Raw genomic sequence first — 27,490 nt, 5'->3', positions numbered from 1 at the left:
CCCTGGACTGGGAGGTTCTGGCCACTTCCTGGCTGGGAGCCTGGGTATGGGGGTGAGGGCTGGGGGGACCAGGAGAGCAGACTGGGGGAGGGCTGAGGCAGCCTGCCCAATCCTCCTCCCCCCCACCCCCCCCATCCCGAGTACTTTTTCTCCAGGACCCTGAGTTAGCCCCAGGCCACTTTCCTGGGACCTTCACTTTGCCCTCACTTCCTCTCCTCCTCACTCTTCATCTACTTTTTTTTTTTCAGGGTATGGTTTGTGATGAGGAAGAGCCGAGTTCAGGTCCCACCTCAGACAATTGCTCTCTGTGAGACCCTGGGCACGTCCCCTCCACTCTCTCTACCTCAGTTTCCCCATCTGGAATATGAATCTAATAGCATTAGCAGCCTCCCAGGGCCACAGTGAGGATCCAGTGAGATTCTAATTGTGAAGCATCTAAGGACATTATATCTGGATACTGTTAATATTGGCATCAACCAGCATTGACCCATCACACTGAAGAATGACCCCTGACCTCAGGGAGCTCACATTCTCAATGGAGAAGACCTGGAAATAAATAAGAGTGGACAAAGGACCCCCAGAACAGATGGCGGGGGGTCTCTGGGGGGTCCTGGGAAGAGGCAAGGAGGGCATCCAGGAGGACTTCTAGGACATCCCCCTTCTCTGTGCCCCCCATCCTGGGTCCCCTAACTTTAATCTGCCAATCTCCTCAGACCCAGATGGGCTCCTTGCTTCCTTTCTGGAAGATGGATCTGACTGAAGCAACTGGTGGTTCAGAGACCAGAGCCCTGAGACTGGAGTCAGGAAGACCTGGGTTCATTCAAATCCAGCCTCGGACATTTCTCAGGTCTGTGATCCTGGACAAGTCACTCCCTCTCTGTTTGCCTCAGTTTCTTCAACTGAAAAATGGGGATCACAATAGAATTGACCTGCAGATTTGTTGTGAGGATCAAAAGAGATAATAATGTAAGGTATTTGGTACAGAGTAGGAGCTACATAAATGCTGCTTCCCCTCTCCCACTTCTAACTCCAGAGGCAGAGCCAGAGGGAGGTAGGGGCCAGGTTGGGCTGGGGAGGAGTTTAGAGGGGTTGGGACCCTGAGCTAGCCTTGCCTGAAAGTTTGGGAGTGGGGGGAACTCACTTGTCACCACCAGTTTCAGGGGGTCACTGAACTCTGACCAGAGGAATGAAACTCTGTAAGAGGCAGTTGTAGATCCCAGAATCCTTCACTGTCACATTTCTGATAAGAAATTTGCCCTCTCCTCCTGATGGTTCCACATCCTGGATCTTTATCAGTTCAGACCTTTGCACTTGCTGCAGCCTATATACTTCAGCCCCCTGTGATCCCCGGCACCTGAAGGTCACACTTGTCCCTATGGGCACCAAAGGACCCTTGTCTGCGCTGAGGGAGGGTCTGGGCAATGTGTCTGGAAGGAAATGGGAGCTGTCAGTTCCAAAGCATCCCCCTTCTCTGTGCCCCCCATCTTGGGTCCCTTCACTTTAATCCCTGTCAGTCTAGCCTAGACCTCCCCCCTCCCTCTCCTGGGGGTCCCTCTCTTCTGTGAGCAGAGGGCTTGTAGGGGGAAGGACTCACCTTTCTGTGCCCTTGTCCCTTGGCTCAGATATAGCCCTGTCAGAGAGGATCCTGATTATTTCCAGCCTTCCACATCCTCCCGAACCCAAAACCCCCAGAAGAAGAGACAAAGTTACCCAGTCTGGACTTAAGTGTGTGTCACTGAAAGGGTCTGGACCTCAGAAGACCCTTCTAAGAGTTCATCCTCTTCCCTCCCCACCTTGCTGGGTGACCCCAGACTTGGCACTCCCCTTTTCTAGAGAATTTCTTTCTCAACAAAATCGAGGTGAGGGGGTGGTACCTGGTCAAGTGTAAAGTCCCCTCAAATATCTGGCTTCTTTTGGGACTCACCGAGACACAGCAAGACAGAAAGGGTGGGGGTCATGGTGGTCCCAGGGGATGGTTGGAGAGGACTGAGGCTGACCAGGACAGTCAGAGGCACCGGAGGTGACCAGGGCCAGCTCTTCCCTGAGTCTGCCAGTTTCTTAGACGGTTTACTTCTCCTTCCTCTCTGGGGTTGTTACTTCATTGATGTCCTCTTGCAGTATATGTGGAAGAGGTGAAGGTGGGATGGGGAGTCTACAGATATCTCTAGCATCAGAAGGATGGAAAAATTCTTGTTTTTTTCAATAATAATTCAGGCCCCACATGCTGGGGAAGATCCTCAGAGAAACCTTCACAGCCCCCCACCCCACTTGGGAAATGTTGATCTCATTGTGGCCTTTGTCCCCAACCCAGATCCTGTCCTCGCTGTCCCCCTGTCCCCCAACTCTGCCTCTTTTAAACAGTATAACCAAGTAGATAGGGATTCCTGTGTCCAGGAAGTCAAGGGGTTAAAGTTAAACCACAGAATAAAGGGACTGCTGGGTGGACTGCTTAGACATCTGCTGCCTTAGGGTCCAAGGGGATCTCTCCTGGTGTTTTTCAAGTAACCATGTTACTTCAGCCCATGTTCAGGTCAACCTAGGCTTCTGCCTTCTGTAGACTGAGGGTTCTGGACTCAACTCGCTCAACTTGTACTCAGGCTGGCAGGCCAGGTCCCCAAAGTCACTGATAATGGTTTGTTCTTCATTTCAAAGAAAACTGTGATATCAGGAAAGGGATAACATGACAAGCATGTGAATTGGATTTGAGTGAGGGGGTGCTGTACTAAATCCCCAGCCTCACCTTTTCCTCCAGAGTCATCTGTATCCAGGGGCCAGATAGGAATCAGGATGACTGGAGATAGCCCTGCATGCCTTCAGAGTGCCTTTCTACCTTTGATGTCCACATGAGCCACCTAACTTTCACCTTTGGCTCCAAGAAGCTGTAGCATACACAGTGGCCACAGCCTGGTAAACTGTTTTGGCAGGCGGGCTAACTGAGGAAGTTTCAAATTCATCTGTGAGTTGTGGGGGTTGTCTATCCCAAGCATATGAAGTCTTCCACTGGTGGAATGGGCAGAGAAGAACAAGCCAGCTGAAGCAGGTGATGTGGAGCACTTAGAGCTTGGATAGACGTGGAAAGTCGCCAAAGAAGTCGCCACTGCAACTAGAACCATCACCTGCTCTCTTGACTATGTCTTGTTGCACTGGATCATGATGCCTTTGGAGGAGAGAATGAGGTTGTTGACTTTGTGCAACTCTATCTCACTTAAATCCAATTTACTCACCCAATAAAAAAAAAAATAAGTCTGGTCAAACTAAGGTCTACTTCAGTCACTTCGTGGACACTGTTCTCATCTGCCTGTTCTGTCATGTAAAGTCTTCCCATGACATACTAGCCGTCCCCATAACTTACCAACAGGGTTGAGGTTGAACCCATGGCTATGATGTTTTTCCAGGTGTGGCCACAGTGTCCCCTATAGCTTCTTGGAGTAAGAGCTGACTGGCAGGTAAGGACCAAAGGGAGATGAGCAGACCTGAAAAGCACTCAGTAGCCCTCCCACCAGAGGTGCTTGTCCTGCCTCAACACCCCATATACTTCATTAGAGAATCAGTGACTAGGGCAGCTCTGTGACACAGTGGATAGAACACTGACTTTGGAGTCAGGAGGACAGGAGTTCAAATCTGAATACAAAGGACCAGGCAGACCCTGCTGGGGCTGCTGCCATTATGGACTACTGGGAAGATCTGGTTTATTGGTGAAACTGGCCAAGTGGACTGAGCAATATGAAGAAATAGGGAAATCAATGAAGGAAAGAACAGGAATAGATGTGGTGTTGACGGGTGAAGAAAGAAATCTACTCTCAGTTGCATATAAAAATGTGATTTGAACCAGAAGAGCATCCTGCAGACAATCAATAGCATTAAACAGAAAGAACAAAATAAGGGACAAAGAAAAGTTATCTGGATGAATTTGCCACAGAAAATGACAGGAAAGAAGCTGTCTGGTTGCTTCTAAAGATGCTAGGGATGTTGCAATGACAGAACTTCTACCCATGCCCCCATCTTATTAGGTCTAGCTCTCAACTTCTCTGTGTCCTATGAACATCTTCTTCCCCTTGACCTTGCCTGCAGGTTGGCAAAAGTACCTTTTGGTGATGCAGTTTCAGAATTGAATCTGGTGAAGGAAGAAAGCTATAAGGACTGGATATTTATCATACAGTTATTAACAGATGCAGAATGATAGTGAAGAACAGCATCAAGAAGCCCTACAAGATGGGGAAGATGAAAACAAGTGAAAGAGACATTGGAGCTAACCAGAGAATCCACTCTGACCACACCATTCCTCCATATCTCTCTCCAAAACTTCCCTGTTGTTACTGAGAACCACCAAATCTGACTTCCATATTGTCCTCAGAATTTAGGTTCCTACCCTATTGGCTTGTTGGGTTTTAAAAAAAACAGTTTTCAAAGTTCTTAACAACAAGAGTGAATTTTTGGAGATTTAATGTGTTACATTGGAACAGGGAAACTAGACAAATGTGCTACCGACTCCTCTAGAGGGAGATCCCACCTTTACTGAAGCCAGCCTCAAAGCATAGAGTGATGGCTAACAGTGAGCTGAAAATGAGGAATAACAGCAATAATGAGACAAGTTTGATTCATACCAGGACTTTTTGACCAGGACATGGTTCCTGCAGGAATTTGTCTGAACTCAAGGGACCACCTGGTGCTGTGAAATAATTCTGGGATTTTGCTTTGATTGAATTCATCTACAAGGTGAGTATAAGAAATACACACTAATGACTTGAGAAGATGCCAAGTTCCTCCTTTTCTCTATTCTCATTTAAAGACCTCAGTCTCTGAGGGTTGAGCTAATCTCCTCTACCCCACCCCACTCTACAAGGAATCGCTGGTCTAAATTCCATTCAATCAAGCTGAGGTAGGAACAGACCCTTTTGTCTAAATTGCCCAAATCTGAGGGAGAGAAACAGGCCCCTCAATGAAATAAGCCCACTTCTCTATGCAAAATACACATCACATTAATCATTAATTAATCAGATCTGGCCATTCTTTTGAACAAACCTCTTCCAAAAGAACACGTAAGTCATGATTCCACTGCCATGATTGTCTTTGGTCTAATGACCATCCATTTATTAAAATGCTGACATTATTGATAAAATGAGTATATTACCCAGAAATTGTGTCTCTTGAATCCTTTTAAATGCCACTGCCAAAGGATCATTGTTATGCCAACTTAGGACTCAAGTTGCTTCCTAGGCCTTAACTCTAAAATACAGGGTATCTTCTAACAGGAAAAAGAAAGGAGTAAATAGAGAGGAGTGGTCTTGGCAAAGGGATCCCGACACAGTCAAGGAGCCAGTCTAATCAATCAACCAAGGACTTTAGCCTGGAGTCACAAAAGTCCTTGGATGTGCTTGGGTGAATTATCATGATGCTGCCCAAGGAGTGTATTAGTAGGGTGAACAGTGACCTGGCCAAGTACTATAGGTCCTTGACAAAAGACTCAGCCAGTCAGGACCCCCAGCCCTACCCATAACCATGACAGGGTCTGGCAACCTAGAAGAGAATGTGGTTTAGGTCAGGCCCTGAAAAGAAAGGGGCTAGCCTAAGAAAAGTGGGTCAGGATTCAGGTGACTAATCCTGCCCCTCTCTGACAAGAGATATGGGACCATCTACCTCTTGCTACCTTTGAGCAGGTAGTATCACACTCCCCATCTCCTTGGAAGGAGACGAGTTGCACAAAGACAGGTAAGGGCAGGTGGTTGGTCTTTTGTAAGGTGGCATCAGTTTAAACTGCATGGGGCTTCCAGACCTTAAGCAGATGTCCCAGGGGTTATTGAGGAATGATGACAACTTTCTTTTAAACCAACTTGGGAAAGGGGGAAACTGCATTCGTGATCTTAATTCAAGAACAGAGAAATGTGCCTAGACAAAATAGTGCATTAATATGAATAAGATAAATTACAGAATAACATCGGTTATAAAATGATACAGAATAATTTTAATTTCCTTCCTGTGCTCCATGAATGGAAGGCACTCTGTCTTCAGCTCCATCCCCTTGCCTATTTTTAGTTTTCATCAAAGCTCATCACAAATACAATTTCTGGGGTGGGCTTTTTCCTGAGCATTTCAGATCCTAATATGGAGAGCTTCTATTGTGTATCTTGATCAATGTGATATGTGCAATCTATTTAATAATGATGATGATCATGATCATGATCATGATCATGATGATAATGATAATTTGGTTTCTAGTCCTAGGCAGACTCTGGGCCAGGGAAAACAGTGAAAACAAAGTAGCAGGAGATATCCATCATTCATAACAGGTATGCAATAAATTTCCTTCTATCTCTCCTTTTTCAGTATATTTTAAACATTGGACTATTTTTTGTATCACCATGACAGCTATGATGCGTCTCACACCTCCACTACTCCCACCCCTCTTAACCTCTCCAAGATAGAAAACCCCAGAGAACAAGACTAAGAATGAAAAAAGCTCTTTGTAACAAGTCAAATTAAACAAAACCCTAAGTAATGATGCCCACCATATATATATATATATATATATATATATATATATATATATATATATATATGTATATATCTGTGTGTGTGTGTGTGTGTCTTTTTCTCTACTCAGGGTCTCCCTCCTCTCTACCAATAGGTGATCATGGGTTTCCTCTGGCTTTCTCTGGGGTCATGCTTAGTCTCTGCCCTAGTCAGGATTCTTTGGTCTCTCACAGATATTTTTTCTTTATCATAGTGTTGTCAAAGTATAAACAGTTCCCTTGGTCGACTCACTTTGCTCTGTGTCAGCTTATACTTCCCAGAATTCTCTGAAATCATTTTGTTCCTCATTCCTCAAGGTGGAATAAGACTCCAGAATGGACATCTCTACCCTACTGTTTTTTCAGTCACTACCCAAGTGACAGGGATCCCCTTGGATACTCCCCACCTCTCCCCACTCTCCCCACCTCTCTTGTCTTCTTCCTTAACCTCTGCCTCTGTTTCCTAAATTGTAAAAAACTATATTCTACGATTCTTCTGAGGATCAGATGAAATCATGTTTGTAAAGTGCTTAGGACAGCTTCTTTCCTCTTCTTCTTTCCATTCCTCTTTCCTCCTCTCCTCCTCTGGAGGTAGGCGGGCTCTCTGGCTTCTATTGCACAGCATCCCCAGCCCCTATAGTGGACTGACAAATCCATCATGGGCAGGACTCGGGTGACTCCTAATTAGTGGCCAGTGACTACTCTTTCCCAGTCTGGTGGCCTGGAATTGCAGAGGACACATTTATGTGGAGCAAAGTCCTCTCTGCGCCAGTGGTCAGGAGGGAGGATTCCTGCTCCCTTTTGTTTTTAGTTCTGTTTCTTAGGGTGAGAAGCAGGGGTTTGAACATTGGGGTGTCTGGCTGATGAGGTAGCACAGACTCTACCCTCAGAAAACTGAGACTGAATGTGGAGGAGCTCTACCTGCTGGACTGGGATCCCCTGGTTCTGAAGGGGGAGGGTCCCCAGCCCTAATCTTGAGGCTGTTGAGGTTCAGCTGGGATAGGTCATTTCCTAAGGGTCTTCACTTGGTGGGGAGCCTGGAAGGAGGAGATGAAGGGATAGAGTGGGACATGGAGTAGGGGGACTGAGGAGGGCAAAGGACCTGAATCTCCCTAGGCTGTGTATGACCTTGGGGAAGCCTCCTCTTTTCTGTTCCCTACATAAGGAGAGAGCTGGGGAAGGGAGGAGGGGTCTGGTGGGGAGGCTCATAGGTGTGTCCTCTGGTCTGCCTTGTCTGTCTGTCCTTATTCACAATAGCATCTGGAGGCAAGAGAAGAAGGCATGAGGGGTCAGGACCCTGGCCCTGCCCAGCCCAGGCCCCACTTCCCCTGCCCCTCACACTCACCATGGGGTCACCTCCAAGGGGGGGTTCCAACTGGGTCAGAGGTGGGGAGCAAAAAGACATAGAAAATTGTAGGGGAGGTCTGTGAAGGGGTAGGTGTGCTGGGGGGAGGGTCTAGGTGGGAATTGGGGGTGTCTGGTCTTCTTGGTCTCTGCCTTTCTGCCCCCATTGCCTATAGAAAGAATCAGGTTTTAGTGGGGCTCAGCTCATCTCCCCCTTCAGGCTCTCAGCCCAGGTACCTGGATCCCCAAGAACTCACTGAGTCTAACCTGATGTCACCAGATACAAAGGCAGAAGAAGAGGAAGAGGAAAATCAGAATGAGGAAGGCTGAGATGCCCATTAGGATGTTTTTTTAATCTTTTTTTATCATTTTAACATTTTATTTGTTTTCCAATTATATACAATAGTAATATGTACCCATCATTTTTGTAAGGCTCTGAATTCTATTTTTCCCCCTCCTCCCTCCCCCCCAGAAGGCTGTCTGACAGTTTCTACTTTGTTTCCTTGCCTATTGATGTAAATTGAATGTTATAAGAGTAAACATAAGAATAAACATAACCCCCCCCCAAGAATGAGAAACCTCAAGAATAGAGAGAGAAAAAAAATTGTACTTTAGTCTGTGTTCAGATTTCAATGGCTCTGTCTCTGGGGTGAGTTGCTTTCATTATCATAAGTCCACCAGAGAAGTTGCTTCAGTATTTTTCCCCACAGTTGCTATTACTAGCTGTACCTTCACTCTATTTCTCCCCACTCTCATTTATTCTATTCTCTCTCTCCTTTCATCCTAGCCCTGTCCAAAAGTGTGTTGAATCTGAGTATGCTCTCCCTCGATCTTCCCTCTCTTCTATCACCTATTCCCCCCCCTTCCTTCCCCCCATTCCCCTCATCCTGTCCCTTTCCTCCCATCCTTCCCCAGGGCAAAATAGATTTCCTCACCCCATTGTGTATGTCATTCCTTCCCTGAGTCATTTCTCATGAGAATGAAGGTTCACTCATCCCCCCCCCCACTCCTTTGAAAAAAAGCTTTTTCTTGACTCTTATGTGAAATCTCTCAACTTCTTCATCTCCTTTTCCTTCCTCCCAGTACTTTCACCTATTGCCCATTGACTCCATCCCTTTACCACATCATACCATTATATTCTGCTCCTTCCTATGTCCTGTCTATATATGTTCCTTCTAACAGCTCTTATAAATGAGAAAGTTCATATAAGTTATCAGTATCTTCTTCCTATCAGGAATACAAACAGTTCAATATCATTAGGTTCCTCATAGCTAGTCCCTCTCTTCCACTCCCTCTATGGTTTACCAGAGCCCTGTACTTGGAGATCAAACTTTTTGTTCAGCTCTGGTCATCTCAATAGGAAAGTTTGAAAGTCCCCCGTTTCATTGAAAGTCCATCTTTTCCCCTGAAAGAGGATGTTCAGTTTTGCTGGGTAGTTGATTCTCAGTTGTAAATTAAGATCTTTTGCCTTCTGGAATATCATATTCCAATCCCTATGAGGCCTTAATGTAGATGCTGCCACATCCTGTGTAATCCTGACTATGGAGCCTTGGTAGTTGAACTGTTTGTTTCTGGCAGCTTTTAGAATTTTCTCTTTGATTTGGGAGTTTTGAAATTTGGTTATGATATTCCTGGAAGTTTTTCTTTTGGGATCTCTTTCAGGGGGTGACTGGTGAATTCGCTTGATTTCTATTTTACCCTCAGCTTCTAGGATCTCAGGGCAATTTTGTTGTATTATTTCTTGAAAAATGAAGTCCTGATCATGGCTTTCAGATAGCCCAATAATTTTTAAACTATTTCTTCTGGATTTGTTTTCAAGGTCAGTTGTTTTTCCAATGATATATTTTACATTTTCTTCTAATTTTTGGCTTTTTTGGCACAGTTTTATTTCTTCCTGCTTTCTTGCAAAGTCATCAGCTTCCTTCAGTTCCATTTTGCATTTGAAGGAGTTCTTTTCTTCAGAGAGCTTTTCTATCTCCTTTTCCAGCTGACCAATTCTGCTTTTTAATTCTTCTTCTCTTCATTTGCCTTTTGTTTTGCTTTTTCCATTAGGCCTAAACTGGTTTTTAACATATTATTTTCTTCACTATTTTTTTGTATATCTTTCACCAAGCTGTTGATTGGGTTTTCATTTTTCTGCATTGTTCTCATTTCTCCTCCCAATTTTTCCTCCACTTCCCATGATTGCTTTTCAAAGTCTTTTTTGAGCTCATCCATAGTCTGAGCCCATTTTCTATTTCTCTTGGAAGTTTTGGATATGGAAGATTCGATTTTGTCATCATCTTGAGTATGTGTTTTGATCTTCCATGGGACTAAAGCAATTCTCTATGGTCAGATTCTTCTTTTTCTGTTGTTTAGTCATTTCCTCAGCTCAAGACTAATTTACAGCACTTCCAAGTCTTTGGGGTTGTTTTTTTGGGGGGACACCCCCCACCGGGACCTTTATTTCTCCAGTGTCTTATGTACTTTGATATGTAGATGACCACAGTACTACCCTCTGCCCTGGGGCTATAAGGAGGGATCCAGTTTGGTTATTTAGTATGGAAGCCCAAACTGCAATATGTGAGTGTAGGCAAACATCAGAGTCCTACTGTGAGGGAGAACAGAGAAATCTCTGCAGACTTCCCTTACCATCTCTGGGGGTGCAAGCTGCTTCTTCCTGATTCTCGCTGCAGATTCTGCAGCAGGTACTCTTCATTCCACACTCACCCAGGTGCAGCTGAGTTCTCTCCCAGCCCCTTCAAGCTGTTGCTGGTGGTCTCTGGGCTGGGCTAGGCTGGGCTGGGCTGCAATGTGGATTTTTTTCCAACCCCTGGTCCTGGTGAAACATACCTTTCCTGTGGAACTTCTGAGTTATCTTGGACTGGGAAAATGTATCACTCAGTCCTTCAGTGGGTTCTGCCCCTCTAAATTTTGGCTAGAGCCATCCTTTTTTTTGGGATGGTTTGGTGGGGTCAGAGTTCTCGGGAAATGTTTGCTTGGAGTCTGGGGAGACCTGGGGAAGACAAGGAGGAAGAGCAAGTAGGTGGAAAATTCACAGGAAACTCATCTTTGGGGAGCTCCAGAGTGAGGGATGAGAGACATAGCTTGTCTTCCTGTCTTCAGGGAGTCCCAAAGGTGAGGGTGATAGGGCAGGGATAACAAATTAAAATTCAGTGGAAAATGGTAGAATTCAGGTAAAGGATTGACTCTGACTCAGAAGACATTTTAGGGACAAATTTCTTTGATTATTGCTGGAGTTAACAGTAGCTAAGGAAAAGGAAGGGCAAAGGGAGTTGGGAGTCACTGATCCCCAAGCAACCTAAAGAGTCTAAGTCACCTAAGCTGCCATGGAAGGATGAGCATAAGGAAAAGTAGAAGCAAAGGGCAGTTTATGCAGGGGATCCACTCCACATTACACACAGCAGTATGGTCTTGTAGAAAGAGCAGTGTATTTAAGACCAGAATTGCTGGGTTCAAAACTCAGCTCTACCTATTTGACCTGGAGCAAGTTCTCTCCCTTCTCTGGCCTCAGTTTTCCTTACATGACACAAGAGAGTAGCTCCCACCTTCCAAAGACTTACACTCTCCTGGAATACTCTTTCATCATATACACATAAATCAATGGGGTCTCCTCTGAGAAGGGGGGTTATTTACAATTGGGTGGGCAGAAAAGGCTTCTTTAGGGGGAGCTTCCTAAGCTTAGTCTGGGATCTTTTTAATGAGATGACAAGTGAGGAAGGGAGAGCATGCCAGGCGGGGGGGGGCACCTTGGGCAAAAATCCAGATGTAGACTGTAAGGAGTAACCAGATGCTTTAGGAAATGGGGGGGGGGGGACCTTGGATGGACACACCAAGACTGGACATCCAGCCCCTGTCTCCCTCCTCTCTCTCTTGGGAATCCTTATTACTCACCAAACAATCCAGATTTAGGACTTGGAGTGATCTCTAAGGGGCAGGGTTGGGCTGGCAGGGAATCCAGAGAAGCCTGGAGGATTGGAGACTTTGGAGAAAACCCCAGACAAGTCCCTCCCTTCTCTGGGCTTCATTTGTCCATCTGTTAAATGGTCACATGTGCTCAGGGACCTCTCCTGGTCTGGCCACTTGTGCAATCTGTTGCTTCCATGATTCCTGTGACCCCCTCTTTTAGCTCCTACTCCTGAGCTTTGGGGGATGTTTCAGGGGCATAGAGAATGGAGGAGCTGGGATGGGAGATTAGGGTTATTCTGGATTCTCAAACCCTGAGGTTCCCCTTCTGTCTTAGAGCCAGGTCCCTGAGGTGCTTCTGTATCTGCGGAAGGCAGTGTTGGACAGAGGAAGGAGGAAAGGAAAGGAGGTCACTGAGGTGCTTCTCCCTCATCCCTGGGGAACCCAGAGATGGCAGAAACAGAATCCTGTCCCACTGTAGTCCTAGCTGTGGCTTATTGGTGAGGGGGTGGGAGGTCTCAGGGGCTGCTAGAGAGGAATGGGGACTGCCTTGACCTTCTCTGCTTTCTACCTCCCCAGCCCCCTTCCTGATCTTCAGGTTCTTCCTTTGACCCCAGGCTGGAGGTTCCCCTACCCCTGTCCCTTCCCTCTGACCCTCCTCACCTTGGTTTGCTCTGAGAAATGGTAGGCTCAGTCTACCATTGGAGAGATACCCCCACCACTATGCTGAGGGTCACTGGTTGCTCACTGGGTAGGGAGGATATTAGACCTTGGTTTGGGGAGAGGTGAGGATCCATCATGGGGAGAGAAGGGTCAGGAACTGAGTAGTACTTAACCTCCCCCTGGTTATACCTCAGGCCTGCTGTGCCCTCCTCAACTCCCTTTTCTGAGACCTGGGAGACTCATTGTCTGTAGCTGGGACGAAGACAATATAATGAGCATGTCTGGAGGGGTCAAGGAGGAGAGTCCTTACAGTCTGCATTCTCTGAGGATGCCCCACTGCCAAGACTCCCATTGGCTCCCTCTGGATCCTCTATTCTCCCCATCCTCCTGACCCCTGGGGTCGGACCCTGAGCAGCCTGTGTGGTGCCCCAGGGTCAGTGAGGGAGCTTAGGAAGGATTGGGTTCTCTTAACTGTGACCCTGAGCATCAGGGGATCACTGGGGGTTGACCACTCCTGGGGGGGGTAACTTTGAGGGGGGACTTCAGTAATTTTCTTCAAGGGCAGAGGTCACAGTAGGAATGTGGAAATAAGCCTGAAAGCCCTTCCATGGAGCTGGGCCTTATGTTGCTCCTTCTATTCTCCATCCTCTCATACCATTGTGACCGATGGAGGGGGAGAGGGGAGTCACCTAATATCTTGAGGCCAACAGGGAACTGCACAAGACTGGGGGGGGGGGGAGTAATAGAGACCTGGGGGAGGAGGGAGGGGAGCTTAGGGTTAGGGCTGTAAACTACCACCACCCCCCTTTGAGGGAATGGGGGCACATCTGCCTTGTGGGAGAACTGGTCTGGATGCCTGCTGGGGTGGAGGTTTAACTCTGTTATGGGACATTGGAAAACCCACAGCTCTGTGTAGAGGAAGGACCTTGGACAGCTCTGAGGAGGAAAAAAAGTAAAGTAGGTGAATGAGGGGAGAGAAAAAGAGGGGCAGCTAGGTGGCGTAGTGGATAAAGCACCGGCCTTGGAGTCAGGATTACCTGGGTTCAAATCCGATTTCAGATACTTAATAGTTACCTAGCTGTGTGGCCTTGGGCAAGCCACTTAACTCCATTTGCCTTGCAAAAACCTAAAGGAAAAAAAGAGAGAGAAAAAGAGCCTGGGGAAGAGAGAGAAGAGATAAATGGGGATGGGGGGGAGGGCAGGGACAGGGTAGCTTTCTCCCTGGTGGGGGGGGGGGCCTGGGATCCCTAAACCCTGGTCCTTTGTCACCAAGTCTCCCTCTATGGGGAGGGGCAGAGTTAAGACCCATCTTTTTTGTCCAATTATCAAAGCCTGTTCTCGTGGGGGTGGGGGAAGAGGGGGTGGTAGGGTCGGGTGGTGGTAGGGTCCCTGGCACAGGAAGAAGAGTAAGAGCCTTGGTTGTGATTCCTGATTCACTTTCATCCTCACTTCTTAATCTTGCTGAACAGAGACCCTGGGGTTACACCTCTTACTCTCCTCCCTTCCTTCTCTGTGCCTATATCTGAGCTGAGGGAGGGGCCAGAACAGCAGCAGGTTCACCCTTCCCTCCCTCTCCTAGCTTTGGGAGGATTAGGACTGGGAAGGGGAGATGCCTCACCCTCCCTGGACCCCCTCCCCAGAGCCCCCGGCTCTGTCTGATCTCCTCAGACCAAGCTGAGCTTCCTGCCTCCTCTGGTCCCAAGATAGATCTGACCAAGGCAGCTGGTGGGGCAGAAGCTGGAACTCTGACCTGGAGTCAGGAAGACCTGAGTTCAAATTCTGCTTCAGAATCTTCTCAGCTCTGTGATCTTGGGCAACTCACTTCTTCTATATGCCTCAGTTTCCTCAATGGGGATCAAAGTAAAACCAATCTGGCAAATTTATTGTGAGGATCAAAATGAAATAAGTGTAAAGGGCTTGCCACACAGTAGTTGCCTCCCTTCCCCCACCTCCAGCAGCAGAGGCAGAGCCAGGGAAAGGGCAGGAAGGGCAAAGCCAGGGGAAGGCTGGCACCAGGCTGGGATGGGGAGAATCAGAGGTGCTGGGACCCTGAACTAGCACTGACGAGGGGGGTGGTCCTCATTTGTCACTACCAACTCCAGGGGCTCACGATGCTCTGACAAGAAGGATGAGTATCTGCACAGGCAGGAGTAGATTCCTATGTCATTCAATATCACTGATGATGTGGGAAACTTGCCCCTTATTCCTGATGGTTTCCCATCCTTGCTCACTGAACTTTCAGATCCATGCTTCTTCTCCAGACAAAACATTTCAGCCCCCCCCATGACTCCAGGTACTTGAGGGTCACACTTCTCCCTTCAGGCACCAAAAGACCCTTGTCTGTCCTGAGAAAGAGTCTGGGGGTTCTGTCTGGAAGGAAATGAGGACTGTCAATTCCAGGAGATCCCTCCTCTCAGTCCAACTCAGGTCTCCACCCCCCTCCTTGGGGCCATTGTCTGCTCTGAGCTGGGATTTGGGGGGCTTGGAGGGGGGAATACTCACCTTCCTGTGTCCTCATCCTCTGGCCCAGACAACCCTGTCAGAGAGGACCCTGATTACTCCCAGTCCCCCACATTATCCTCACCCAACCCTCAAGAAGGAGACAGAGGGACCAGAGCATAGGCTTAAGGAGGGGGTATGAGTGAAAGGGGCTGGACAGTAGAAGACCCCTGTAAGAGTTCCAGTTTCTCCCCATTTTATATAGAGGCAAAAGTAACAAAGTATTTGATATAACCAAAATTCTTAACTATTGAGGAAAGAACCTGCTGATTAAAAAAAAAAAAAAACATTTAGAAATCTGGAAAATAGTCTGGCAGAAATGAGTGCTGACCAACATCTTATGTTGTATCACAAGATAAGCTCCAAATAGGTAGATGGTTTAAACAAATGGTGATAATCATAGGAAATAATTGGAGCCTTGAAGAAATGACCTGTCAGATCCCCACCTTGCTGGGTACCCCAGACTTGTCCTTCTCTTGAGGATGAGTTTCTTCTTCAACAAAAAGGAGGTAGGGTGGGTTGGACTTGTTCATATGTAGGACTCACTGAGGCACAGCAGGACAGAAAGGGGATGGGTCATGGTGAACCCAGGGGCTGATGGAAGAGGACTTAGGCTGACCAGGACACAGGTGACCAGGGCCGGCTCTGCTCTGAGTTTGCCTAACACAGAGAAAGTTCACTTCTCCTTCTGACCTATGGTTGCTTCTTTATTGCTGGCCTCACACAGCATATATGTGTGTGTAGAAGGTGGGACAAGGAGGTGTTCATAAACTCCTCTAGTTTCACAATGATGGAACATCAAAATTACCCATTTTATCTTCTGCAAATCTCTAACTCAGGATCAAGGGTTATTCTGTGTCTTTTGCTGCATGCATAAATTGGATTTAAGTGAGATAGAACTACCTGAAATCAACTGTTTCACTCTCTTCCAAAGTCATCATGATCAGCATAGCAAGACAGAGTTGAGACAATTGGTGATGCAGTAGATACTTCTCTTATATTTGGTGTCTGAATATCAAATGTCTTATTCAGCTCGAGATTCTCTAGGAATACTTCAACATCTTCCATTTTCATTAAATATCCATTTCCCCCTCTGTGGGATTATTACTGAATTTTTCTGGGTTGGTTATTCTTATTTTAGTCCTACCTATCCTATCACAAACTCTCCAGGTCTTAAAAGTAGAGACTGCTAAATCTTATGATATACTTGTGGCTTCATGGTATTTAAAGTCTTTCCTTCTGATGGCTTACAGTACTTTCTCCTTAGCCTAAGAATTGTGGGTTTTGTTTACAATATTCTTGGGAATTTTCATTTTGGGATATCTTTTAAGAGGTGATTAGTGGATTCTTTAAATTTTGCCCTTGAGTTATATGTGGTCAGTTTTCTTTTATAATTTCTTGATGATGTGGTGTATAACACTTTTTTTTTTGATCACTGCTTTCAGGTAGTCCAATAATTCTTAGACTATCCCTCCATCATCTCTTTGAGATAGTTCATGTTTTCTTTTATTTTTAATCATTTGATTTTGTGTATTTCTGGATGTTTCATAGAGTTCTTAGCTTCTGCTTGACCAATTCTAATTTCCAAGGAGTTATTGTATTTAGTGAAGCTTCGGACTCTTTTGTCATGGGATTGATTCTATTTTTAGCCAGGAGCTTTGATAATGACTGTCTTAAAATATTGATATTGCTAAAACTTCAAACTTTCATTGGTTCCTTTGAATTTTTTTTTTTTGCAAAGCAACGGGAATGAAGTGACTTGTCCAAGGTCACACAGCTCGGTCTTTATGGAGCCTCTGGGCCCCCTCGTTGCCCCCTTCCCCTGGTATTCTTGACCTTTATTCTTCCTAACGAATCCTGTTATTTTTGTAGCTCAGTAAAATAATGTGTGGTCATGTAATTCGGCCGGCCGGGCACGCGCCGAATAAGGCAAAATCGTCCTTTCTGTTACAAAGGCTCTGCCTAACCATGCACAAGGACTACGGCTCCAGTTTTTACATCTGACGTCATCCGTATGAAACGTGCTCTAGCCGCGCGCGTCACGCCCAGGGTCGTTGGGGCGGGTCTGTGCGCGCGCAGAGACCCCCGTGGGGCGACCCTCACTCTCCCCGTGGCCCCGCGGACCCCCGGGACGCTCCCAGCAGAGCCTCGCCCTTCCCCTTCCGGGGGCGGGGACCCACGCGCGGCGGTTTCCGGCGCTGACCGGAAGAGCGCCGCCCGGCCACTTGTGTCCGCAGTTTTCCTCGCCGACGTGCCCCCCGGGCATCGTGCCCTCGGCCCCTCCATCATCGGGGGCACGGACCCTCTCCGGGACCCCCCCTTCACCCGGGGCCCGGGCGCTTTCCCGGCCCGGGACTACATTTCCCACAAGGGCCCGCGCTCCGCTTCCGCTTCCGCCCCGTTCTCGGTCCCGCCCCCTCCAGCCGGAAGCCCCTGGGGGGCGGCGCAGCCGCAGGACGCGGGTCCCGGCCGCCCGAGCCCCGCCCCCCACCCCGATGGGGGCCGCGGCCGCGCTTCTCTCCCAGACTCCTCGGGCGCCCCCCGCGGAGGCACCTGGAACTTCCCCCGCTCGTGCCCGGCCCCTCACCGCCGCAGCAGCGCCCCGCTGGCCATTCCTTCTTACCTTTCCCTGATTGCCTATTTGCAAGAGTGAGAGCTGGAACCTCACAGATGCTTAATTTATATTTATCTGACGATGAGTAATTCGGGGCATATTTCCTTAAACTTCTTTAAACTTAATATTATTTTTAACTAAACACATTTATTTCCTCCACTTTTGTCATTTCACAAAAGAAAGGTGAAAACGCTCATAAAAACATGTTGTCAAGCAAAATAAATTCCCTCCCATTTTTTATTTTGTTATCACCGTTATCAGTTTGATTCATTATTACTGATTGGCCTTAGTGATAACATATGGAACATATATGATGATTTTTGATCATTTGTATTTCTTCCATTGAGAACTGCCTGTTCTTAGTTTTTTATCATAAGTCTATTGAGAAAGGGCTCATTTTTACAAATCGACAACCACTCTTTGTTTCCTTGTCTATGAATTTTTGTATCAGTGAAACTTGCACATCTTCCCCCCAGTAAATTTCTTCTCTTTAGAATAAAGACGCATTATATTTATTATGTGATGAAAATAACACATTGGTGTTTGATGATGAACATCTTCCCTTCCAGTAATCAGAAAATACATCTTCTTCATGGTTCTTAGAATTGACTTGAGGTGACATTTTGGTCTAAGTCATGTACCTATTTAGGACTAATCTAGTATTACAGTAGGAGATGGTGCTCTACATTGAGTTTCTACCAGACTGCTTTCCAGTTTAGGGGTTGTTTTTTTCCTTTGGTTTGTTTTAGCATTTTGAAGTGATTGGTAAGTGACCTTATAGACAAATGTATTGAATATATTAACTATAAGTGACCTTATAGTTAAATGTATTGAATATATTAAAAAAAAACCACAGGGTTGGGGTGACTAAGTGGCGCAGTGGTTAGAGCGCTGGCCCTGGAGTCAGGAGTACCTGAGTTCAAACCTCAGACAATTATTACCTAGCTGTATGGCCTTGGACAAGGCATTTAATCCCATTTGCCTTGCAAAAAACTAAGCAAACAAACAAACACCACAGGATTAAAACATTCATCTTTTCAAATTTATTATTCTTTATATTTTCAGTTAAAAGTTCCATTCTTCCCCTTACCTTCTCATCTACTAATATGTTAAGAAATATAATACTCATTATATATGACATATAAAACAGTTCGGCATTAAACATGTTCTGAAAAAAAGCATGAAAAATAAAGAGGAAAACGTTTAAATCTGTATTCTAAGTTTATCAGTTCATTCTCCTTATGTGACTGAATTTTTCATGATGAATCTTTTGGAGTTCTGGTGGATCATTTTATTGATTAGTTATTAAGTCTTTCACAGTTGATCATCATTACAGATTTGCTTTTATTATGAATACTTTTCTCCTGGTTCTGCTCACCTTACATTGCATCAGTTAATATAAGTCTTGTCAGCCTCTTTAGAAACCATTCCCTTCTTTATTTCTTATGCCACAATTATATTCCATCACTTTCTTATGTCATAAATTAAGCCATTTTCCAATTGATAGATATTTCCCCAATTTCCAATTTTGCTTCCACAAAAAGAACTGTTAGAAATATTTTTTGAACAAATGAATCCTTTTTTTTTTTATCTCCTTGGGGCACAGTAGCAATAATGCTGTTCAAAGGTAGACAGAGTTTTATAGCCCTTTGGACTTACTTCCAAATCCTTCTCCAGACAACTCCACCAACAACATATTAGTGTATAACCTTTCCCATATACCCAACATTTGTCATTTTTCCTTTTCGGTCATCTTAGCTAATCTAATGGATGTGAGGTGGTACCTCAAGTGGTTTTTCAATGTATTTCTCTAATTACTAGTGATTTAGACCATTTTTATATGATAATTAATAGCTTGAATTTCATAATCTGAAAAATGCCAGTTTTTATCCTTTGATCATTTGTCAACTGGGGATAATATATGCATTCAACTCAGTTCTCCACATATCTGAGAAAGTTTCCTAAAGTAAATTTTTTTTCTCACTTTCCAAAATTTCTAATTGTGGCTGCATTGGTTTAGTTTGAATAAAAAACTTTTTAAATTTTATGTAATCAAAACTACCAATTTTATCTCCTGAAAACCTTTAACTCTTTGTTAGGTCATGGTCTGTTCCTCTACTCCTAGATCTGACAGGTTATCTCTTTCAGGGTCCAATTATTTGCTAATGATTATCGCCATTTGTCTCAATCACCTACCCATTTTGATCTTATCTTGGTATATGGCAGAAGATGCTGGTCAATGCCCATTTCTATCAGACTACTAGCCAGGTTTCTAAATGGTTGTCAGAGACTGGATATTTCCCCCAACAGCTGAGATCTTTGGGTTTATTAAACAAAAGGTTACTGTAGTCATTGCTTTTATATATTGCATACTTGATGTATTCCATTGATCAACTCTTCTATTTCTTGTCTAGTATCAAATTTGTTTTGATGATCATGACTCTAATTCTTTGATACTTTCGTTGATATGGCACTTGATTTAGCCTACCCCTGAGCATTCAGTATTTCTTCAATTATTTAGCTCTGTCTTTATTTGTGTGAAGATTATTTTGTGATGATGTTCAGAATTGAGTTCCTGTGTGTGTGTGTCTTAGGTTAATTCTCAAGTATCTTATATTGTATGTATTTATTTTATTTTTTTAGGTTTTTGCAAGGCAAATGGGGGTTAAGTGGCTTGCCCAAGGCCACACAGCTAGGTAATTATTAAGTGTTGGAGACCGGATTTGAACCCAGGTACTCCTGACTCCAAGGCCGGTGCTTTATCCACTATGCCACCTAGCCGCCCCTGTATTTATTTTAAATGGAATTTCTCTTATTTCCTTCTACTGTGTTTTGTTAGCAAAAATATGGAAATGCTAATCATTTCTATGGTTTTTATTTGTATCCTGAAACTTTGCTAAACTAGTTGTTTTGATTAATTTTTTAGTTGAGTCTATAGTGTTTTCTTATTAAAAAATTTTATCTGCAAAAATGATTTTCTTTCCTCCTTGTCTATGCTTACTTCATTTTTTTTTGTTTTATAGCATATTGAACTATTTAGCACACTATTCAATGATAATGATGATAATGGAACTAATATTGTTTAATTTCATATTCATTGATTGCAATCAGGTTTCATGAGTAATTTGATTTCTCTATTTCAAATTAAGTTAGCCAATAATTTATATAAATTTTATTTATTTTATTACAATACTTTTATAAACTTTCAGTTTCATTACTCTTTCGTTTTAGTTTTAGTTTTAATTGCAGATTTTTCACTTGTTTTTAAAAGTTACTTTTTTACTTTCATACCCAATTCATTGAACTGCTCTGTCTTCTGCTGAAGTGTTCAGAGATATAAATTTCCCCCTAAGTATTGCTTTGGCTGTGCCCTACAAATTTTGATATGCTGTCTCACTGTCATTATCTTTCATGAAATTATTGTTCTTAAGTCTTGTTCTTGGATCAACCCATTCATTAGGATTATTTAGTTTCCATTCAATTTTTAATTTAGTCTTCCAAGATCCTTTATTAAATATAACTTTTATTGCCTTAGCATCCTTCCTTTCCAAGATGCATTTTATATTTTTTCTTGTCTACATTTGTCATGAATTTTTATGCTCTAATACAAGATCAATTCTTTTTAAAGCTATAGCTGAGAAATCAACGTACTTCATTCTTTTCTCATATAAACATCTCCAGAAGTCTATCACATCTGACTTTTCTAAATGTCATTTATTTTTTATTTTATAGTCAGATTTATTCAGATTTGAAAAGGGGTAAAATGACATCCTTCACTAGTTTTGTGTTTCTTTCCTCCTGTCGTTGATTTTTTGTTGTTGTTGTTTTTGTTTTGCAAGGCAATGGGGTTAAGTGGCTTGCCCAAGGCCACACAGCTAGGTCATTATTAAGTGTCTGAGGCTGGATTTGAACTCAGGTACTCCTGACTCCAGGGCCAGTGCTCTATCTACTGCACCACCTAACCACCTCTATTTCCTCCTGTTTTCCCTATTTTCTCCTATTTTTCCTCCTATTTCCCTATTTTCTCCTTTGGTACATTTATGTTTGAAAGAGATATTGTCTATGTTAATCAGCAAAATGTTCTTTCCTTCACTATCTTTTTAAATTATAGCTATTTTTGCTTGATGAGAAGTCATGATGGTTACCTTCTCTTTTACTTTAGCTAAAACATAATAAATTCTGCTCCAATCTTCTAGTTTCATTCTGAGTGTCTATTTGAAGGGTCTCTTATAAAAACTATAATGTTGGATTACGGTTTCTCACCTATTCTGCTGTCCTTTCTCATTTTATGAAAGAATTCATCACATTTACATTTGTGATTGCAAATTCTGCATAACTCCATCTTAATCTATTAGCTTTCTCTTTTGTACCCTGTCCTCCCCTCAGTCTGCTTTGTTTGTGATCATTAACCTAACTTATCTGAATATAATAAATTCCCTCTTATCCTCCTTTTCTTTTAGCTCCTTCCCCTCCCACTTTTCATGGCAAGACAGATTTAGATTTGGAAAGACCATAGAAGTCACTGAGGCCAATGTCCTCACTTTAGAGATGAGTAAACTGAGGCACAGAGAGGTTGTTCCTTGTCCAGTTACAAAGATAGAGCATTTGAGGCAGGATTTGAACCCAAGACTTCCTGACCCTAACCCAAGAGTCTTTTCATTATGACATACTTCTTTTCTTGACACTCTTTCGAATATCAATTTGAATTTTAAGAAGTGACTAAACTATTCATGTCTTTGATCCAGTGATTCTGAGACTCATGACTCAAAAGTAATAATAATAATGCTTAGCATTTAAATAGTAATTAATGCTTACAAAACACTTTACAGATATTATCTCTTTTGGTCCTTACATTAACCCTAAGAAGTAGATGCTATTAATATTCACATTCTACCAATGGGGGAAACTGAGGCAATAATAGATTAATTTACCCAGGGGCACATAGGTAATAAGTGTCAGAAACCAGATTTGTACTCGGGTCTGTGGCTCCAAAAGTAGCACTTTAATCACTTTATCTCCTATGATCCTGAAGAAATCATTAATGAAATAATGGTTAAAAAATATTTATTTCAGAATTTTTTTGTCCCAACAAAGAACAGGAATCAGATGAATATTAATTCATTGGGGAATGGCTGGTGAAGTTATAGTTTATGAATGCTATAGAATATTAATGAGAAACACTGAAAAACAATACTATTTCAGTGAAAAATTCATTACATTTATAGGGTTCAATGCACACTTTGAAATTTGGATTGCCTAATTATGTGTGCTGAAGTAAGAGGTCTTCTCTGTTAACTCTATCCATAAGTTTTACCTTCAGTATAATTTCTCTGAAGAACAGTCAAGAACGAGTTCCATGTAAAGGATTTTCCACAAACATCGCTTTTATAGACCTACTTTCTAGTGAGTATTCTGATGTTGAGGGACCTTCCTCTTCCAGCAAAAGGCATGTCCACAGTAAGCACATTCATAAGATTTCTGTCCTCTCTAATGTAAAGTAAGAGATGATCTCTGACTGAAAGCTTTTTCCCACATTGAATTTAAATTTATCTTGTGCCCAGAATGAATTTTCTGATGTCTAACAAGCTCTAGACTCTATTTGAATGTCTTTTCTCATTCTTTAGACTGATAGGATTTCTATCTAGTATGTATTCTCTTATGCAAGAGAAAGAAGTATTGATAGAACATTTAAAAGATAGATTACATTCATAAAGTTTCTCTTCAGTGTGGATTCTTTGATGTACAAATAAGATGAGGGGGTCTCTAAAAGCTTTGCCACATTCATGAAGTTTGTGAAGTTTCTCTTAAGTGTGGATTCTCTGAGTAGAATAAGACTGGAGCTGTGTCTTTTCATATAGATTATAGTCATAACATTTCCCCAGTATGGATTCTCTCATGGTCAACAGTTCTCTTATGGAACTGCATCTGAAAGCCTTTCCCCAATGACTACATTCATAAACTTTCTCTCCAGTGTGTATACTCTGGATTGATTCTCTCTCTCTCTCTGAAAGTATTTCCACATTGAACTTATTCTTAAGGTTTTTTCCCAGTGTGGATTCTCTGATGTTTAGCAAGACCAGACCTGCCTCTAAAAGTCTTTCCACATTGATTACAATCATAAGGTTTTTCTCCAGTGTGGATTATCTGATGATCAGCAAGACTGGAACTGCATCTGAAAGACTTTCCACATTGATTACATTCATACGGTTTCTCTCCAGTGTGGATTCTCTGATGTATAGCCAGACCAGAACTCCTTCTGAAAGCCTTTCCACATTGATTGCACTCATAACGTTTTTCTCCAGTGTGAACTCTCCGATGTATAGCAAGAATGGAGCTGCATCTGAAGGTCTTTCCACATTGATTACATTCATAAGGTTTCTCTCCTGAGTGGATTCTTTCATGTTCCAACAGATTATAGTGCTGTCGGAAAGTCTTTCCACATTGATTACATTCATAAGGTTTCTCTCCAGTGTGAGTTTTCTGATGTACAGCCAGATTGGAACTTCTGCCAAAAGTCTTTCCACATTGATTACATTTATAGGGTTTCTCTCCAGTGTGGATTGTCTTATGTTTACCAAGACTAGAACTGCACCTGAAAGCCTTTCCACATTGTCTACATTCATAAGGTTTCTCTCCAGTGTGAATTCTCTGATGTTTAGTAAGATTAGAACTGCAGCTGAAAGTCTTTCTACATTGACCACATTCATAATGTTTCTCTACATTGTGCATTCTCTGATGATGAATAAGATGAGAGCGCTGTCTGAAAATCTTTCCACATCGACTACATTCACAAGGTTTCTCTCCAGTGTGGATTCTCTGATGTATAATAAGCAATGAGCTTTCACTGAAAGTTTTACCACATTCTTGACAAACATGAGATTTCTCTCTAGTGTGAATTCTCTGATGAGAAATAAGGGATGACTGTTCACTGAAGGTCTTACTGCACTGCCCACATTTATGTAACTTTTCAGTACTATGAAATTTCTGGTGGTGGCTAAGGGATGATTGTCGCTTAAAGGCTTTACCACATTCAGTACATCCATAATATTTTTTCCCATTTTGAATTTTCTGGTTGTCAATGAGCTCTGAATTACAATTAGAGGTCTTATCACTTCCATTGCATACACTGAGCATTTCTCCAGTATGACTTTTCTGATGTCTAATCAGGTCTAAATTCATGCTGAATGCCATCTCACATTGATTACATTGATAAGATTGTACTTTAGGAGGCTTCTCCTGAGACTCAACAAGTTCTAAGCATTCCCTGCCTTTGCTATCTTGAGAACAGCCATTTCCTGAAGTCCTTTTCTTACAATGAATTAGGACTGAATATTGTCTGAAACTCTTTCCCTCTTTATCAAATTGACAATGACTCTTTTGTTTTTTCATTATCATGCTTCTAGAATCATAGATTTCTCTTAAATTGAGGTTGCAATGACTGTCAGTCATGAATCTCTGCTGCTGATATTGTTCTACAGAAATGCTCAGCTTGGCAATAGGCCTCTTCACTACAAGCCTCATCTCTCCATCTAAAAGAAACAAACAAACAAAAAAACCAAACAAATGTGTAAGTGTGTGTATACCCACATATATATGTATAAGTGGACACAAAAACATACTGACATCTAATTATTTTTTTTATTATCCATTTCCCTAGGGAAAGAGAAGTCTTCAAACTTAAGTGGACAGATTCAGTCATTTGAAAATTCCATTAGCTTATGTCCCTGGAATGATTAAATGCAAAAAAATGTTTCACATGCAATCACACTGGATCATCATGGTTAACCTGAGACACAGGCAAACCTAGTATTCTCCTTACATTCACAACCCTGGTCATGAGCTCAAATGGATGAGGGACCTAACCAACATCCTTGCAGTTGAGACAAGTGCTCAGACTCTGTGACTAGAGTGCCTTCTGTCTACAGTACTAGATGGCATTTCTCCATTTCTTTTTAATAAAAGTTATTATAACATGTTCACTTGTTTGTATTTATAAATGTGTATACAAATATTCCATAGGCAGTAGTTTAAACAAGTATCCAATGGCAGTAGGACACTTGGCATGTCTTTAAGCTCATTTTAGAGATGTTGCTGTATAAGAATGAGTTATTCCCAAATGAGTTGTATGAGAAATAGACTAAAAAATTAATTTGAGTTCAGAATTTTTTTTTTGCAAGGCAATGGGGTTAAGTGACTTGCCCAAGGTCACACAACTAGGGAATTATTAAGTGTCTGAGGTTGCATTTGAACTCAGGTCCTCCTGACTCCAGGGCCATTGCTCTATTCACAAGTTCAGATATTTTTGAAATGCAAATTTATATGGAGTTTAATGCTAAACTTAATCATATTCTGCAGTAAACTTTTGATTTTACTTATTTCACATGCAAATATTTATTACATGCAAATAGTTCTCAATATTCATCCTTTTGTAAGCTTTTGAGTTCCACATTTTTCTACCTCTCCCTACCCTCCCCATCCCCATAGCACCAAATGATCTGATCTACCTTGTACATATACAATCATGTTTAACATATTTCCATAATAGTCTTGTTGTGGAAGAAGAATTAAAACTAAGGGGAAAAAAAACCATGAGAAAAATTCTTTTAAAGAAAAGGTTTAAAAAGTGAACACAAGGGGCAGCTAAGTGGCACAGTGGATAGAGCACCAGTCCTGTAGTCAGGAGTACCTAAGTTCAAATCTGGCCTCAGACACTTAATAATTACCTAGCTGTGTGGCCTTGAGCAAGCCACTTAACCCCATTACCTAGAAAAAAACTTAAAAAAAAAAAAAAACAATGAACACAATATGCTTTCTCTACATTTAGACTCCATGTGGGGGGCGGCTAGGTGGTACAGTAGATAGAGCCCTGGCCCTGGAGTCAGGAGTACCTGAGTTCAAATCCAGCCTCAGACACTTAATAATTACTTAGATGTGTGGCCTTGGGCAAGTCACTTAACTCCATTGCCTTGCAAAAAAACTAAAACACTAAAAAATAAATAAAAAATAAAATAGACTCCCATGTGGATATGGATGGCATTTTCCATGACAGGGTCTCAGGATTGTCCTTTATCATTGAATTGCTGAGAGGAGCTGCTTCCATCATAGTAGATAATCACACAGTGTTGCTGTTATTATGTTCAATATTCTCCTGGTTCTGCTCACTTTATGCAAGTCTTTCTAGGCTTTTCTAAAGTCTGACCTCACATAATTTCTTACAGAACAGTAGTACTCCATCACATTCATATACCACAGTTTGTTCAACCATTTTCCAATTGATGGGCATGCACTCAATTTCCAATTCTTTGCCACTGTACAAAGGGTTGCTATGAATATTTTTGTATATGTGGATCTTTCCCTCTTTTTTATGATCTCTTTGGGATATATAGCTGGCAGTGGTATTACTGGATTAAAGATCATACACATCTTTGGGCAGAGTTCAAACTTGCTCTCCAGAATGATTGGATCAGGTCACAACTCCACTAGCAATGCATTAGTGTCCCAATTTTCCCATATTTCTTCCATGATTGATTATTTTTCTTTTTTTGTCATTTTAGTCTATCAGATCGATATGAGGTAGTATCTCAGACTGTTTTAGCTTTTCCTCTAATCAAGTGATTTGGAGTATTTTTTTTCATAACAAGCATTAATTTTTTCATTTGAAAAGTATCTATTCATATCCTTTTATCATTTATCAATTGGAGAATGGCTTGTATTCTTATAAATTTGACTTAGTTCTCTATATATTTTAGAAATGAATCCTTTATTTGATTGTGCTTATTAAAATGGTGACTCTGAAACTTTGGAAAGACATCATTTAAAGATTTCTGATTGCAGGGACTGGACTTTGGTTGCTAAGTATCAGGACTCATTAAAGATCACTTAAACATACTGTTCCAGTCCAGGCTTCTGGAAAGAAACCTTTTCCTTCATTGACTGTGTCAGCATATTTTGGGGG

The 27,490-nt window shown here is 42.7% G+C and overlaps 1 protein-coding gene across 1 annotated transcript in view; it reads right to left on the bottom strand.

Moving 5' to 3' along the window:
• The window catches only part of LOC141509174 (uncharacterized), a 1,085,709-nt gene that overhangs the window by 1,022,406 nt on the left and 35,813 nt on the right, over positions 1-27,490 (bottom strand). The window contains 1 exon segment of the mRNA XM_074218500.1: positions 23,516-25,064. Within this exon segment, the coding sequence (XP_074074601.1) occupies positions 23,516-25,064 (1,549 nt within the window).

The sequence above is a fragment of the Macrotis lagotis genome, chromosome 1 (assembly GCF_037893015.1).
Source record: "Macrotis lagotis isolate mMagLag1 chromosome 1, bilby.v1.9.chrom.fasta, whole genome shotgun sequence".
Taxonomy (NCBI): domain Eukaryota; kingdom Metazoa; phylum Chordata; class Mammalia; order Peramelemorphia; family Peramelidae; genus Macrotis; species Macrotis lagotis.
The sequence above is the reverse complement of the archived record's forward strand: the minus strand, read 5'-3'. Positions and strand labels throughout refer to the sequence as shown.